At 34.8% G+C, this 17573-nt stretch overlaps 1 protein-coding gene across 1 annotated transcript in view; it reads right to left on the bottom strand.

Moving 5' to 3' along the window:
- The window catches only part of Poxn (Pox neuro), a 376716-nt gene that overhangs the window by 119152 nt on the left and 239991 nt on the right, over positions 1–17573 (bottom strand). The window contains exon 3 of the mRNA XM_069826012.1: positions 17000–17220. Coding sequence (XP_069682113.1) covers positions 17000–17220 — 221 coding nt within the window. The remainder of the gene's footprint in view (positions 1–16999; positions 17221–17573) is intronic.

The following is a 17573-nucleotide window of genomic DNA, read 5'->3' as shown; positions in this document are numbered from 1 at the left end:
TGAGAAGAACCTTAATGACCGGGTGCTAATGATTGACAGACATTTATTTTTTGTACTGATACATACTTTCGAGTGGTTTATAGCTTGTACCCCTTATTTTTTTGTTGCGTCTTCTTAAGAAAACAACATAGTTATCATCTAGGACAAATCGGGTCCCCTGATTATAGCTGGATTGACTAGGGCACACGTTGCTTATAGCATATAAATAGGTTATTCACAAACCATTTCCATTTTTTACTTAGATACCGGTGGTAGAAGCTAGGTAGTCCTATCTTCTTCGATGTTATTAAATTACAGGGGACTGACAAGAAGCACCCGTGTCTAATTTTAGACTGAAATTTCTGACTAATGTAGTATTAGTGAAGAGTAGTAGGCTTTCAAGTGCGAGGTGACAGAATCTATGCTTAAGCAATCAAGAGAACGAACATATTTGCATTGGATCCAATAATTCAGCTGAACCTAAATGTTACACGACCATCGGACTAAATCATAGCTAGAGTTATGGACCAAAGTTATAAAATTCCATTTTGATAATAAATCCTTACCTACTTAATTTTGATTTTAATAAATTTAGGAAACAAATGGGGCAAATTATTTAGTATTCATGTCCCTTTTTCCTTTTTTTTTTTTCTTGTTCTTAATTTCAGTATACTTATTCATTCCAACTTGTATTCTGTTCTTGACTCGATTCTTGATTAATCTAGAGAAAAGGGCAATTTATGAACAAACTATCCCTTATTATAGAACATCACATAAACTCAGGGATATGGAAGTCATCGGATTAATGGTGGGCGCTAGAGGGAGCATAAAACACAATTCGTGTCATTCTGTCATAAATTTGGAGTCCCAACAACAACAATAATTTAAGGAAATTTCTGTGATAGATTTGAAGGGTTCTCTGCAGATTTTACGGCAACACTTGTATTTCAGTTCAGATTACAGTTGAATTTCCTCATTCTATTTTATTTTTTATATTTTTATTTTACTGCAAATTTATTTATTGTAAAACATTATATACTGTACATTTCAGTTTATTGTAAACAAACTTTTTGTAACACATTTGTAATGTCACACCTTAAGTGTTACTGTTTAACATTCATTGTCTTTGGCAATCTCACCAAGTTGAGGAAGATTATTATTATTATTATTATTATTATTATTATTATTATATCTTCGTAATTATCCCTATTGTGTTATAATTGTGTTGGTTTTGTAATTTTATTGAATCTTTGATAGTTATGTCCATTTAGTACAGATCCAGAAACAACATTAAATTTGGGCAACCTGAATTTTCTTATTGAGCATGCGCAGTATTTTGTAACTGAAACTTGGAAAATTCAAGTGACCCAAATTTTGTTCCTGGGTCTGTACAAAATAGTTGTTTACAGGAACTACTCCAGAACACGCACTTCCTCAAACGGGAGTGCGCTACGTCCATAATATGTATTTATTTTATATTGCGTGTAGCAATAAAGACTATTTTCTCAAAATCCTCTTTTGTGATCCAAATAATTAAAAAATAAAATACGCCTATAAAGTCCCATAATTCTCTCGTTTCCATTTTCATTGCAAGTTTCAATCCACCAAAACTCTCCATCTAAACACGCTTTTTCTTCATTTCGTATCATATCATGCCGCCAAAAATTAGTTTCAAAGTAAGGTGTACTAGCTTCGATGATCTCCAATGAACACGACCAGTCATTTACTATTTTTCCGTACAAAGCTCAATGAAGTTTGGTGCTCGATGGGTTGTATCTGCTGGCGGTGTAGAACAGGGTGTCCTTTGCCAGTATCTGTGGGATGACCATGCTATTAGTGTTTTTAAAATATGTTTGTTATTATTACATTGTCTATGTGGTATATCCAGCCTTAGGGTAACTCACTGATCTTATCTTTATTTTCTGCGTTTTTTACACATGAGAACGTGGTAGTTAAGAAATAGTGTTTTGCAAGCATTTATACATTTACTTTTATTATAGTGAAATATTGATATAATTTTACCAAACTTGGGACACTTATTTGAAGAGCAGCAGAGAAGCTGTAGTTGGAGTTACATTCAGATATTTTATATAATTTCAGAATATATAAAAACAAATTAAAATTACGAAATGTGATAGGTACAAATGAGCCGTTCAGAGCAAAAGTGGTGTAAGTCAAAATTGAGTAATGAGGTTTAAAGTAAAAAATTCTGTAAAATAAAGCGCAAAATAGCAATCAATATGTCCTTCTTGCTATCCACTGACTGCTAATAGTTGAAATAAATTGAACATTAATTGCTACTTTGCGCTGTATTTTATAGAATGTTTACTTTAACCCTCATTACCCATTTTTTAATTACACCACTTCTGCTCTGAACGACTCAAATATCTCTGTAAATATGGAACCAATAAGATAATGGTACACATGTCTAAGAAACCATGCAGTAATGAGATCCTATAATTAGGGCTTAACGTCATCAGGTGTCGGAAATAATTATGTATTCTTAAATTAGTTTTGAAATTGAGAAATATATATTTGTGAATACGTTTTATGTACTGACTAGGATCTCACTACTGCATGGTTCTATGGACATAGACTATTTTTTTAGATTATTATCTCACTGTATACATTCGGATGGACATTCATTGGCCTTTAACAATGTTTTAGATGTACAAATTTCTATATTTTGCGTTTCTAATTTTTGTGAATTTTTCATATAGAATATCAATTTCTATCACTATGTAAAATATGCTGTGATAAAACAAAATATTGTAGTTTGTACGGCACCGGACGCATTCCAATTTTTCCTCTATTTGTTCAGTGAGGTAACAGTCATTTCGCAAGAGACTTTGAAAAACTCTCGAAACACCCTATAGGTCTAAGAGTTGTATTAAATCGTCAGTAATTTAAGCGAAATATAATTGATCGTGACTGAATCGATTAACGCAATGAAAAGCCATACAAAGCTAACTGCCAGAAGAAGCAAAAACAGGCGGCAACCGGCCGCATAAGGAGAATCGATACCGGTACTGTACTGGAGTGACACTGTTTCACTGTTTGCTGATTGCATCAACTGAATACTTCCTACGTCAAACAGTTGACCACATCAGAAAGGAAACGCTACAAGCTCTATTAAGGTACTGCTACAATTGCGTAAAATACATATAGGCCTATCGGGAAGAGTATTGCTGGCAATGTTACAGCTGTTTTCATTTAAATTGCATCACCATTAGCTCGAGAAATTATGAACTTTAGGTTAAGGAGGAAGCAACAAAATATTGATTGAATGTAGTTGCGGATCAAGCTGGCTATCAGCTGGTGAATGTTCGAATTCCAGAGAATGTAAATGAAAATTATAATTGAGAGAGTCAGTGGAAAAGTAGTGCAAGTGACAAAGTTACAATTCTTAGAAAACTGTGTGTAACTTTAAACGATGGCTTAAAAATTTTATGCATCTAAATAAAGAAATTTATGAACATTTATATCTAACAAGTATTGTACTTTGATTTTTTATCAATTAGCCCCCAGCTTTCCCCTTAGTAGTAAAGTTATGAAACTGCAGAATATTATTCTGTCTTCCATGATGCCCGTGTTGCGCTATGAGAGTTAGAACTACGCCACACAAGAATAATAATGACGATTAATGGAAAAGGAAAAACGAGAATATCCCACTATAACCCACCACAAATGAAGGGTTCAGAGCCATAGTGGGCCAAGCGCCATTTATTAAGAACGGAGAAAGCAAGGGTTACAGTTAAGTGAATACCATAGTTTAATTAAGATTGACATATCATTTAGTTTTGATGTATATACCTTATATTACCTGCTATATGTTTCCATTGAATTATAGTAATAACTTCATTTTAACCCTTGTTTTCTACGGTTTTAGTAAATGGCGCTTGGCCCACTATGGTTCTGAACCCTTCAAATATTGTCTTTGTACAGCACAGAATCTATTAGAGTATCTTTGAGTAAAGGTTCACGAGAACATTATTTTGTAGAAGTTTTCCTGTATCTGTGTTTTCCAACGAAGTTATCTCACTTGTACCATTTTTATACGTAAGGTTTCTCAGACAAAAAGTGATACAAGTCTATTTGAAATATTATTATTATTAAATAAAAATGACAGTACATTAAAAACCAATTGTAATATAACTCATCACAGTAGGTCTATAGTTCGTCTTCTTTGTATGTATGTATTTATTAACACTACAATTGAGTGTACACCTGGTGGCAGTGATATATAATATTCAATAATAACATTTATACAATAATAATATTGCAGTAATAAAATTACAGCAATAAAAAATAAAATAAACGTAAATTTAATTCTAACTATAAATAAATAAATGCAATACACCTAGGACTATAAATAAGAACTATAGCAAAAGTAAACCTAACTTACAAGTACTTCTATTAAACCCAACTATTATCAACTTAATTAATTACAAGTCACCTTAATTAATTACATAGTAACTTAATTTGTTACATATCAATTTAATTAATTACATGTCACAACTTAGATAATTACACTGTACCTACAATTAAATCTTCAATCAAATCTTCTCAACCTTTCCTTAAATGTATTGATTTTGAGAGGACCACCCTGAAGGATTGTCGCAGGTTAGCTGTTCTTTTACACTATTTAAAATACATTTTCAAATTAGCAAAACAGGTATCACACTGCGGTAAATCTACCTCCCCCGTTAACATTCAGGTATGCTGCACCACAGTTTATTTAACTTGGGTCCATCCTATCCAAATCCAGAAGCGAGTTAGTGCACCGCAGCTCACCTTACCGATCTCTGCAGACAACACGATAGACTTTATTTGCTGCTTCTATTTTTCAATTTCTGTAAGTGTCCAGCCCATTGTAGATGACCAATTTTTATGGATGTGATAATATCTGGTTCCTTGAATGGACCATAATAATTTATTATTATACTTAAATTGCAATTTATTATTCACTTTAACTGATCTATATATGACTCCCAGCATTTTTTTTTTCAAATGGATTTAGTGCTCATCCTGTTCATTCATTCATAACACATATTTCTGATGTATATACTAGTACATATCTACTCTTTCAGGGGCGAGCTAAAGTTTTTCTGTTTATATTATATTTTATGCTCGACCATGCCGAAATGTAGTAATTATACACTTGGTAGCAGTACTTTAATGCATGTCATTAATGTACACCTATTCATTAAAGTTCAGGTTTTCGATTATTCTCGGATATGCAATCGAAAGATAACGAGGGAAACGTCACGGAGGCTGGAAATCCAATACTGTCGCAGAAGGTTATGTTCTGTTACTATAATAATTAACGTTAATTGTAAATAATATTCAAAGAAATTCAATTTGTCACCTCGTTTTTCAATTCTAAATCAATTTCCAGGTTATACTAAAATTAGTTCATGTTATTCTCTACATCAAGGTCAATGACATTATTGTTCCTCGGAAAAAATCAATACTTTCGCGTCTGCGCACATCTCACACGAGCTGTGCACAAGGTCACTTCCGATCTTGAGTCAGATACAAATAAAATGAATACGTCTGAATAATTTCAAGTTAGAAATATGGTCGAGCATAAAAAGTCGTATGAAACTTGCCTATAATGGTAATTAAGACGTTCGTATGAAAATTATGAAACTCGCTTGCGCTCGTTTCATAAACAAACATACTTGCGTCTTAATTAGTATCATTATAGGCTCGTTGCATAATGTACTATTATGTTACAATTATTAACAAAATAAATAAATTGAGATTTTAAAATCATTATTTTACTTTAGCAATTTAATACTCTAGACTTTATCCGTATATTTCTAATTGAGGTTCTGGCTGATATGTAAATCTATTATCAGACAGTATATCTCACTTGACTGTATGTGTCAGGGGAAGATGATTTGTTTGTATACATCTTAAGTATGATTAGTGTAATTACGTTACTAGTCAGTTACGTATGCAATAGAGTGGGAAAGGAACTTGCCACCCTAACCCACTATCCCCTGGCTTACTTGTCTTATGAGTGATGCCTTATTGATCACTTACGAAGTTCAAATTTGTCTTCGGACAGTTTACTAAACAACAACGAACAACAATAGTCCATAGTAACATTTGTTTGCATATTATTTTGTCTGAATTTAAGACTTGATTTTATATAACATGCAATTTTTTAATCCTCGAAATTAAGTCAGTTGTGCTTTACATACCGGTACGTTTTTCTTTTAAACTAAACCTATCGCTATAAAATTTGAGATTCTTTAAAGCAGTATAAGAGTAACAGGCCGTCAACATCCAGGCATGCCGTACCACCGTTTATTTAACCTCCCACCCCATTCAAACTCACAGGCAAGTTAGTGCACCGCAGCACACTAACTGATTTATGCAGATAACATGATAGACTTTATTTACTGCTTTTAATTTTTCCATTCCTGTAAGGTCCAGCCCATGCAGTCGACCAATTTTTATGAATGTGATAATATGTGGTTCCTTGAATAGACCATAATTTTCTCATGGATTTGAGATTTGAGCAGATTTATGGATGATTTATAACGTTGTGGTAGGCATATAGTAAACTGAAATACACTGGGAACCCATACCAGATTACTATATCTGTTTACCTTAATTATCTTTATATTTCTCCGGACTCGAGCTTATGTCTACATAATAAAAAATCAACATTCTTTAGAGTAACGGAATTCTTCATATAACCTATACGTAGAATTATTTACAAATTATATTAGTTTCAAAGTTATTTTCTAGATAAGTTAAGTTATATGCACAGTTACAATATAACCTATTCAAGCTTCGCAGGACGTGATTCTAAACTTTACTAAGCTAGAGAACAGAAGATTATTATTTTTTTTTTTGGTCCTACAGAATGTATCTGTTACGGTAACAATTAATATTAGAGGAGAAAAATTCGCTCCGGCGCAGGGGATCGAACACGGGTCCTTGGTTCTACGTACCAAGCGCTCTCACCATTGAGCTACGCCGAAGTGCAATCCACAGCATATTTCTGTGCAGATTACTGTGCATATTACTGTGGAATTTCGACCACCAAGTCACTCAACTGAGTGCGCTCCTTGTATAATGGCAGTTGACTTAATAAAATGTCAACATACGTGCCAAACTTGGAGTCAGGCCACAAAGGGAAAAACACTGGAGGAGGGGAGTTTGATCCGGTGCTGTGGATTGGACTTCGGCGTAGCTCAATGGTGAGAGCGCTTGGTACGTGGAACCAAGGACCCGGGTTCGATCCCCTGCACCGGAGCGAATTTTTCTCCTCTAATATTAATAGAGAACAGAAATTTAAATTAAAAACGAGAGAGAGGAAAGAGTTATTAACACCTTGCCCTGAAACCGTGAATTGCACTATTTCTAGCCCATTACGTGGGGACCAATACTAAATAACAGGGGCGGTGAAGTTGCTTCTCATTGTGTATAAAATGTTAAATGAGCTACAAGCGGTATGAATGGATTGGGCGGACGTTATATAAACGATGAAATCTCCAGCAGGAGAGATAGATACGTGCTTATTCCCCTACCGGTTATAAAGTTCAGAAGCAACGGTACTATCATTTTTTATTCTCACAAAAGAACACCGTTCTCTCTTTCTCTTTTCGCCCTGCTCCAAGACTACCTCTTGCTCATAATAAATTAGTACCTATCAAAAGCTGTGCCGGACTGAGAACACAAAACACAGGTGAAGATGCTACAAATTGCTTGAGCACGAGTCCACTTATAAATTTGGATTTAGTTTCAGCCTTCTTACTAAGGCGTAAATTATAGTGGAGTTAAAGTTGTCGATTACACAACTCCATACAGCCCACCTTCGCGTAATGAGAAGTGTTTCCCCCTGTGTTGAAAAGTTAAATTTTCACTTGCGTCTCCCTAAGTTTGATCAACTTGATACGCTAGCTGTGCTATCAGAAGTAATTGGTTCTGTTTCAACTACAGGAATTATAGAAAGAACACTCTCCCTTTAGAAGTAACACAACCTTCTATTTCAAACCCTGTTACCTGCGATGAATTCAACAACTAAACAATTTAAGTCTACGTAAAGATTAATTTTTTGGTCCTACAGAATATATCTGTTATGGTAACAATGATTATTAGACGAGAAAAATTCGCTCTGCCGCCGGGGATCGAACCCGGGTCCTTGATTCTACGTACCAACTGCTCTAACCACTGAACTACGCTGAAGTTCAATCCACAATAATCATTGTTACCATAACAGATTTATTCTGTAGGACCAAAAAATCAACCTTTACGCAGATTCTTCGCCCAACAGTGCATATTATATTACTGTGGAATCCTGGTCACCAAGTTACTCAATTGAGTGCGCTCCTTGTATAATGACAGTTGACTTAATAGTCTATACGTCAACATATATGTCGAACTTGGAGTCAGGCCACAAAGGGAAAAACACTAGAGAAGGGGTATTCGATCTGGTGCTGTGGATTGAACTGCGGCGTAGCTCAGTGGTTAAAGCACAAGGTACGTAGAAGCAAGGACCCAGGTTCGATCCCCGGCGCCGGAGCGAATTTTTCTTCTCTAATAATCATTTTAAAAAATTTAAACTTTGCATCGTAGCTATGGTCATTATTTCGAAATCTGATAGATTGGGTAGGATATGAATGTTCGACCTTTGTAAATGAATTCCGTGTAGGCCTATTGGTTTAGCTGCACCAGGTAATATCAAAATAAGAATAGGAATGTTTGGATGAATGGACGAACGGACGACAAATGGAGGGACCGACAGACAGACAGGAGCTAGAGATAGATAAGTAGGTAGGTATATAGGTAGAATGACCTGACTATTTGATTGGTTGAGTGATACCACACAGTGTTAGAAGGGGCGAAAAAATGAAAAAGGAAGGAAAAGAAAGATCGAAAGAAAGTATAAAGAAACTGGCAAAAGAAAAGGACAGAACGGACAATTAATCTGAGAGAAAAAAAAAGAAAATGGAAATAGAGAAGAAAGCTTTTAGATGTCTCGATCAAAATTTTGTGCAAATAGAAGTAGGCCTATTCAAGTCCGTGAAAAGCGTTAGAAGTTTGGAAAATTAACTTTATATAATACCCATCCACAATAATAATTGTTATTTACAAAACAAGTGTTTAAAGTGACATTTTATTTTGTGATTAGGGATGTTTACAAATCGAGACTGCAGGTCCAGCGTAGCAAACCAACGTACAAAATAAAACTACTTTTAACATGTGTGTCGTACATTAGTTTTTTTGACATGCGTTCAGTACTTATAAGTAGGCCTTACATTAGGTAATTTAATAACTTATTTACATATTTTACTTGAAATTACTGGATGTGGTACCTGGCGACCAATTTATGAACTGCCGTTAGAGTACTGGCCGACATGACAGGTGTAGCACTGAATGCCATCTGACAGCAAATGTATGAAACATTGTGGCTGGTAGTTTCAAACTCTCTTTCGAAAATCTATCATTCTGAAAGTGACCCGGAAGAAATAACAGAAGTTGCAGAAAGTTACATGGTATGTAAGATAAAGAATGTTCAAGAAGTACAGCGATAAGATTCATCCCACTCATTCAGACATTGTTTCAAATCTAATTTACACCCTGTAAATTCAGGCAAGTGTGGCACTAGTAGTGATTCTTCTTAAAGAATTTATATAAGCAACTGCAAGAACTACATCATTAATACAACATTTTCTTAAAACATTTGTTAAAAAGTTATCGTTATCAATAGAATAAAATGTTGAAGCAGTTTATTTAATTCGTATATGCATTTCTAACCAAAAATGGTCAGTTTTAAAAGTAGGCCTTGCGTTGTTCGAACAGCTTTATTGATCAGTTGCAATTGCTGCCATATGTGCCATCTGGTGGGAAAAATTGACAATCGCCGCAAACAGTTGAAAGTCAGTGTTAAAATACTTTCCGCACTAGCGTTAAAAGTAGACTACCGTACATGCTACCGTACAGTGGTTAATTCTAACACCCTTGCTTAGCAATAAATAATTTGCTTTCAGTATAGCTATTTAGAAATGTTCTTTATAAGTTACAGAACTTGTTTAAAGACGATGAGCTCATAATGTGGCGGCAAGTGAGCAAAGATGATCAATAGCTCATTTGTTCGGAATAGCCAAGAATGATGAACAAAATGTGTAGCGACTCTTTTAGGTCTGTAGCGAAACGACTCTATGTATTAAGTGTAGGATATGTTGAACCTCAGATGTTTAAAGGTTTCATCTTCATATTGTGAGGAAATTTTTAAATCTCTCTATCTGTAGATCGAGATCTTTTATGACCTATATTTCTAATCGAATTCTAAAAAATACTGACTTGTATCATTGTAACTTCCGTCAGGAAAATATTGGCATAACTGTATAGGTAGTGCCGCAGCAAGAGCGTGAGCTTTCCACACTAGAGACCCGGATTCAAATCCCGGTGAGTCCAGTTCAATTTGTGATGGGAAAAGACAGGTCTGGTGGTAAGTTTTCGTACCTGCATTCCACCATTGTTCTATCAACCATCATTTTACTAACCTCCGGAAAGATCAGGCTGGCGAATGCAACAAGAACTCCCTAAGCCGATCTTAACATGTTTACGGTAAGACTGAAGTACTGATAAAAACAGGATGGGTATATTTTATGTGCTCTTCATATGAGGAAGTGGACTAAACACCTGACGTCGAAACACGCGGTCGCAGCATTGTTATCGATGTCAAGCATCGACAGAGCGACGTGATGTTCGTGTCTAGCTGCATTTACCTTTCTTCACAAACATTTCTGCGATGTTACGTTACGAACATGCGTTTCAGTTCCAAAGTAGGTGAAGCTATCGGAGTAATCATATCCTCCCTTAAACGCAAGCCATCAGTTCAAGACTGTGCAAATTACTCTGTTACCCCCATCTTTAGTAAGTAAATAAAAATTTGTTCTTCGCACTGTTTTCATGTCAGACTTTCAATGGTGTAATGAACAAAAATGATAATGTAGGAGATAAGGCATAACTCTGAACTCTGGACTCTGGCGTTGCGTAGGAATCATGGTCATGCGTTCAATTTCTGTTAAGGACACAGATATTAATTGTTTTTTGGTATTGTTGTTTTGTATTCTCTTTTGTGAACGCATAGAATTGCCCCAATATTAAGTTTCCGAAGTGCCATCGTGGCTGTTCATTATGTCACACAGAAAAGAACACATACGACACAAATTGTTAAAATTCGAGTTAATATGCGGCGCTATAAAGAAAATATTGGGCAAATAGACAAGAAAAGACTCACAAATGAAGTTATATAAAACAATGGTAATCTCTTTACCGATACACTGCTCCGTCGATTTAGTAGAATGCGTTTGAGTCTAAAGAAAGCAGAAAACAGTACAACGTGGTCTGATGTGACGAGAATCCAAGCCCCTACATACCGGTAAGGCATCATGTCACAAAACGTTCACGTCTGAATATTTTTGACAATGTAAATATTATTCAACGCTTTAAAAATGGCACAAATATTAAGGATATTGCTGGAGAGAGTAAGATAATATTTATTTATTTTTATTTTCTTCATTCATTCATTCATTCATTCATTCATTCATTCATTCATTCATTCATTCATTAGTGTATTTATTTATTATATATATACATTCTAGGAAATAAAATTAATTTGTATTAACGTTGTATCAGATTCTTTTTTTATAATGAATTAACAACACTCTTAAATACCCATACGATCAATTTTTTACTGTCCACAATATTCATTGACTTTCTTGTTCTACCGTCTACGAAAAGATGATGCTTGCCGATCGCAGGGGCCTTGTTCCGCGTGTTATATCTAATAGGCCTAATGTTAAACATGGGACATTATTTACAATTAAAACTTACATAGGCCTAGGTGTTGTGAACCTTAAACTAATACAGATAAAGGAACATGAAACTAAATTGGAATAGAAGCAATATCACCAACAGAACTATTTCACATAGCGACTTAAATGTATACTTGAAAACATCGTCTTATCACCGATAGAAAAAAAATACTCAAAGAAAGAATAATGGCAGTTGACATTAAAGAATTTTGGCGCAAATAAAGACAGTGTATTAATAGAAGCATCTATTCAAAAAAGAGCCCAAATTGCAACTTTTCAAAAATAACTTTTTTCCATTTCATTTTACTTCTTTACAAGGTTCATCTAGTCAGTAAAAAAAGGGGTCAGTTATAATTTTAATTCCAGCAGAAAACACGTAATGAATACGTCGGTTGGTAGAAGAAGGGCCCAATTATAGTTTTTGGGGGCCTTTTCGTAACGCTATTTTTAGTGTGTAGAAGAACGAAGCTGTCATTTATAGTTGGGCCCTTCTTCTGCCAGCTTCTATTCATAAGACTGTTATTTCATTAATACAACTCAGAAAGTTCACAATATGGTACTTTTTGTAGTTTGGATTTCCAGTTTTCTTAGTATGTCGTATCATCTATTTGAATTTACTTACTGTAATAGCTTAGAACTTGATTTGTGTTTAAATAATATTAATATTAAGGATTTAAAAGGAATTTTAGTTTTTAAAATAGTAGTACTATGGAAGAAGTGTCCAATTCTGTTATTTTCAAAGAAAGAATAAAATTAGGCCTATATCATATCTTCTTGGAAGTGTCTGTATTTGATTATGAGATATTTATGTTTTTGTTCGTCCTGTAAATTTTTAAAATGACGACTTAGGCTGTTGTTTGAATAGAGGCTTCGATAGAAATTGCAATAGTGATAAATGGTCTGAAGAAAATACCTAAAACTTTACTGGAATCCATAGAAAAAATTAGACGTGGATCAAAGTTGTACATAAAACCACAATCATTTTTTTCTTAATTTACCCTATTTCCAGGAAGCTTGTAAATGAAAATTAACGAATACTACATTTTGTTCTTGCTATTTACAAGAATAAAATATGATTTGTTTGAGTTTTGTTTGATCATTGGAAACCATGTAACTGGCATTGATAAAGGCAAACAAACGAATAATAATAATAATAATAATAATAATAATAATAATAATAATGGGGGAAAGGAACTGGCCACCCTACCCCATTATCTCCTGGTCTACCTGTCTCATCAGTGATGCCTTATTGGTGTTACTTATGAGATTAAAACCTCTCTTCGGACAGTTGACTAAACAATAATAATAATAATAATAATAATAATAATAATAATAATAATAATAATAATAATTATTATTATTATTATTATTAATTATTTATTTATTTATATACAGATTTCTAATTTTTACACATCTTTCTGTGCCTGAAGCCTTAAAGTTTCATTCCTGTTCTCTGTCCATCCAATCCATGTCGTTCAGTTTGCAGTATCTCACCCCTGTTCTGATCTCTTGTAACCATGAATTTCGGGGTCTCCCTTTCCTTCTCCTCCCAGGCGAACACCATTCCAGCACCATTTTAGGTAATCTTTCTTCTGGCATTCTTCTCACATGCCCATACCAGGTCAACTGCTTATATCTCATATAATCCAAAACAGAATGCTGAATGTTCATTTCATCTCGTATAACTTTATTTCTATTTTTTTTTCTAATTTCGAATGTCTCGCTATTCTTCTTAAAACTCCATTTCCATTGCCATGATGCTAATTTTTTTATTAAATTTCCATATTTCAGTATCATATGTAACAGTACTTTCGATTATTGAGTAATATATTTGCAATTTATTTTCCCTTGTTATATGTCTGTCCCATAGAATACTTCAACAACAACAACAACAATAATAATAATAATAATAATAATAATAATAATAATAATAATAATAATAATAATAATAAAAGATAAAGGTAGCCCCTTCACATGCCATGAAGGCACTTGGGAGCATGGAGGTAGGGACCCATGTTTTCTTAATGTCGGCACTAGAATGAGGTGGTGTGGTCGTAACCACGCTCCGACTGCCTTTTACCCCCCGAGAAAAATTCGGTATTCAATTTGATAGACTGAGTGAACCTCGGTGCCGTTCTGGAAGTTTGGCAACGAGAAAATCCCATCACCACCTGGTATCGAACCCTGGATCTTTCAGTCCGTAGCCAGCTGTTCTACCATCTGAGCTACCCGGATGTCTGAGAAAACATGGAATGAATAAAAATCTTAATTAATAGGCCTAAAAAAAAGAAATTTAAGTTCAACTTTGTTTTTCTTACAAAGAGATCCTGGATTACTACTTTTTTTTTAATTGTTGAATAAGATATAGGTATATGTTCTTTCAAAAAGATATTCTACTACAACCAAGAAGTTGTTTTTCAAGAATTTATCTCCGTCCACTTCCAGACTTGGCATCGGTATTTGCTAACATGACCTATAAGTGGGCAATATTGGCAGTGCCTTCGGTATCCTTAGCCTATAGTGTTCCTTCAAGTCTGAATAATCCAATCAATACCATAAAACGAGCAAGTACAGGATTATAATTCACTTTCCTTCAAAAATGTTATTTGCAGTTAAAAATTATTAACATTTTCTACCATCAAGATAAGCATCATTATACCAAACTGCAGCAATCTCACTGCATCGTCCATATTCCCATGACTCCTTCTCTACTTGCAGTTATTCCAGTGGGATTACCTCAGCAGCATGACCTGTCAATTCCACGTGTTTTGAAAGTGTAATAAAGATAGTTAATTGAGATTAAAGAGTGGGAGGGGATTTAGAGTGACCTCCGCGTGGGCTACGCTTGCATGCCGCGTCGAGACAACGTCACGTTAGATTTCGTGCCTCGCCGAGTGATATCTTTACAAGTACATACAAACCCAAACTGTAAATATTATTCCAGGACAAACTCTGCCACATGTTTGTGGAAACTTGAAAATAATAGAGAGAAATACAATAAAATTGTGTTGATTAACTCACAGTTGACATTTATCTTAGTATTATTAACAACAATATAATGATAGCGAGAGAAACATCGAATATAGTACATAATCAACTATTTTATGGCAGTGGGTTTGTCGCACGGAAACTCTGTCATATAATTACTGTACAGTGTTTCGGTTCTACGCAGACGGAGTGGGGAAAGACTCATTTCGTTGTAAAGTGTGTTTTACAATTATATCATTTCAGAAAACATATGTTATAACACGAACAGCTCTGCTATTAGTGCATACAGTGCATTGCTCATCCAATTGTTGTTACTTTTTATTTGGGGTCTATCTATTACACGAATCTGTGCTGTAGAGTTTGCGTTTTTCACTATTTTGTAGTTTTCGACAAAGCAGGCGTGTCAGAATTGTACAAATTGGAAATGGAGAATTCAACATGTGGTTCGCATTCACTTCAAAAAATCATAATTTTCTCGTGGTTTTACTTCAGTTATTTAGAGTTTTTCATTTTAATTAATTAATGTACCGTCAACTAAGGATAACTTTCGCCTATTAAGGGTAACTTTGGCCAAACAGAGAATATATTATTTGAATTATTATATCTCCCACAAAATGTGGTATACTTTAGTTGTTTCAACTATACTGTGTAAATAGCAGCTTCGGTCAGTAAAACAGTTTAACCAAGTACCTACTTCCAGAACTTACCTGTAGGCAACAGCACTATTTTAAGTGAATCAACTACTTGGTAGTGTTAAAAAGTATTCTGGAAACTTTTATATGGTGAAACAATATTTTCAGGAGTAAAAATCTGGCATAGGATAAAGGTTGGTAATATTGTGATATGAGTAATATTGTGATAGTTCTTTTTGAGAATGTATTATTTATTGTTCAGTGAATTATATTGTTATCTTGTTATAAAATTTGTGCTTATTTTAACGCTTCCACTGCGCTAACCACCAATCCAGTGTGCCTTCGACATCTGATGCGGCAGCCGCAAAGGTATACCATCCCCCTCGACTCGGTGAAACATGCATGAATTTGGTTACTAAATCACAGCTGGTTCCCCAGCAGTTTTGCTTTGAATATGATGTGTAATTTCTAGAGCCCGGAATTTTAGGTACTAAAAGTTAATACTGTTCCTTGCTATAGTTCATAAAGTTTATATTTAATATAGAAGCCGTGCCTCCTTTTCTTTGAGATGTCATTCAGTATTATTAATATTATTGTTATTATTATTATTATTATTATTATTATTATTATTATTATTATTATTATTATTATTATTATTATTATTCAGTATTTTCCCTTCGGTACCACTAAAGATCTATAATCCTCTTAACCACCACTTACAAACTAGCGCACGATTTACAAGATCATTGCCATGCCTCCACTTCTTTCAGATGCCATTCTTGTCATTCAGTATTTTCCCTTTGGCATCGTCAAAGATCTCTAATCCTCTTAACCACCACTTACAAGTTAGCGCACGGTTTACAAGATCCATTGCTCAGTCCTTCTGACTCTGTTGTCTATTAATACATATCGGGCCCTTGTGAACTAAGCTTAAAACCCTCCTCAAGGGCACCACTTCTATTCATCTACACTCAGTATCATTCTTAACTTTTAGCACCTAAAATTTCGAGCTGTAGTCACTGATTTCATAGACTGGTAAATAAAACAGTTTCTTTTTTACTAGGCGGTATCAGTGTGATCATTTTTAACAGAGCATGATAGACAGTTGTGAAATAGATAATATATATTACATTGACACGTGTTTAAAGATTAGGTCAAGTTTTAATCAATAAATTGTAATTTATACTCAAATTACCTCACTATACCCAAATTACCCCGACTCCTACTTATTTTATTAAATTATTATTTATATAATACGTCGTATTAATAGGCCCACAATAATTATTCAGTTATATTAAATCATCCATACTACATTTATGCAAATTTTAGGCCTAATTAAATTTTAACATTAATTAATTTGTTCTGTTGCATTTGCTTAGTCTCTGTATAGTTTTAATTTAATTTAATTAATTAATTATTTTCTCGCGTTGCATGAAATAACAAGACACTATTTTCCCTATTCATTATCATGCATTATGCTAGGATAAAACATGTAATGCCGAAAACGAACTGGGACGTAGCGAAAGACGCGCGCGTGCGCAGGTTGCCGCCTACCTTGGTCTTGGAGCCTCCGATGGAGCCGGGGCGGATGGAGCCCGTCTCGTAGAACCGGGTCAAGATCTTGGAGACGCAGCCGTGCGATACGAGCAGCTGCCGGGAGATGTCGCAAGGACGCACCCCCATCAGCGCCAGCTCCACGATGCGTCGCCGCACGCAGTCAGGCAGGGGGCGTCCGTTCACGAACACTCCGCCCAGCTGGTTCACCCCAGCCTGGCCTGGAACCATCAACACTAAATTGTAAATGAATACTGTCACCGACGCCAATTACAGGAATTCATACGGTAATTTCATTGTTCGATGGAAAACTTACCACAGAAGTTCTCGGGGCTATTTGGTACGAATGAATTTTATCAATTACATTACTGTCCATCCGAGTAGGAGTGTCGCATTCCGATTTCCCCCACCTGTTTCTGCTGGCCTCTTTGTAAAGGCTTATGGCTGAACTGCCTTAGCTATATCCTTTGTTGTACGGAATTGGACTTCCATATAATATTATACAAGTACGTAAAATAAAATAAGGAAAAAAAAAGCCCCTGGTAAGTAACTGTCCCCCCTTTCGATGACCCTG

The sequence above is a fragment of the Periplaneta americana genome, chromosome 5 (genome assembly GCF_040183065.1).
Source record: "Periplaneta americana isolate PAMFEO1 chromosome 5, P.americana_PAMFEO1_priV1, whole genome shotgun sequence".
Classification (NCBI taxonomy): domain Eukaryota; kingdom Metazoa; phylum Arthropoda; class Insecta; order Blattodea; family Blattidae; genus Periplaneta; species Periplaneta americana.
Note: the sequence above shows the minus strand (reverse complement) of the source record. Positions and strands in the feature narration are given on the sequence as shown.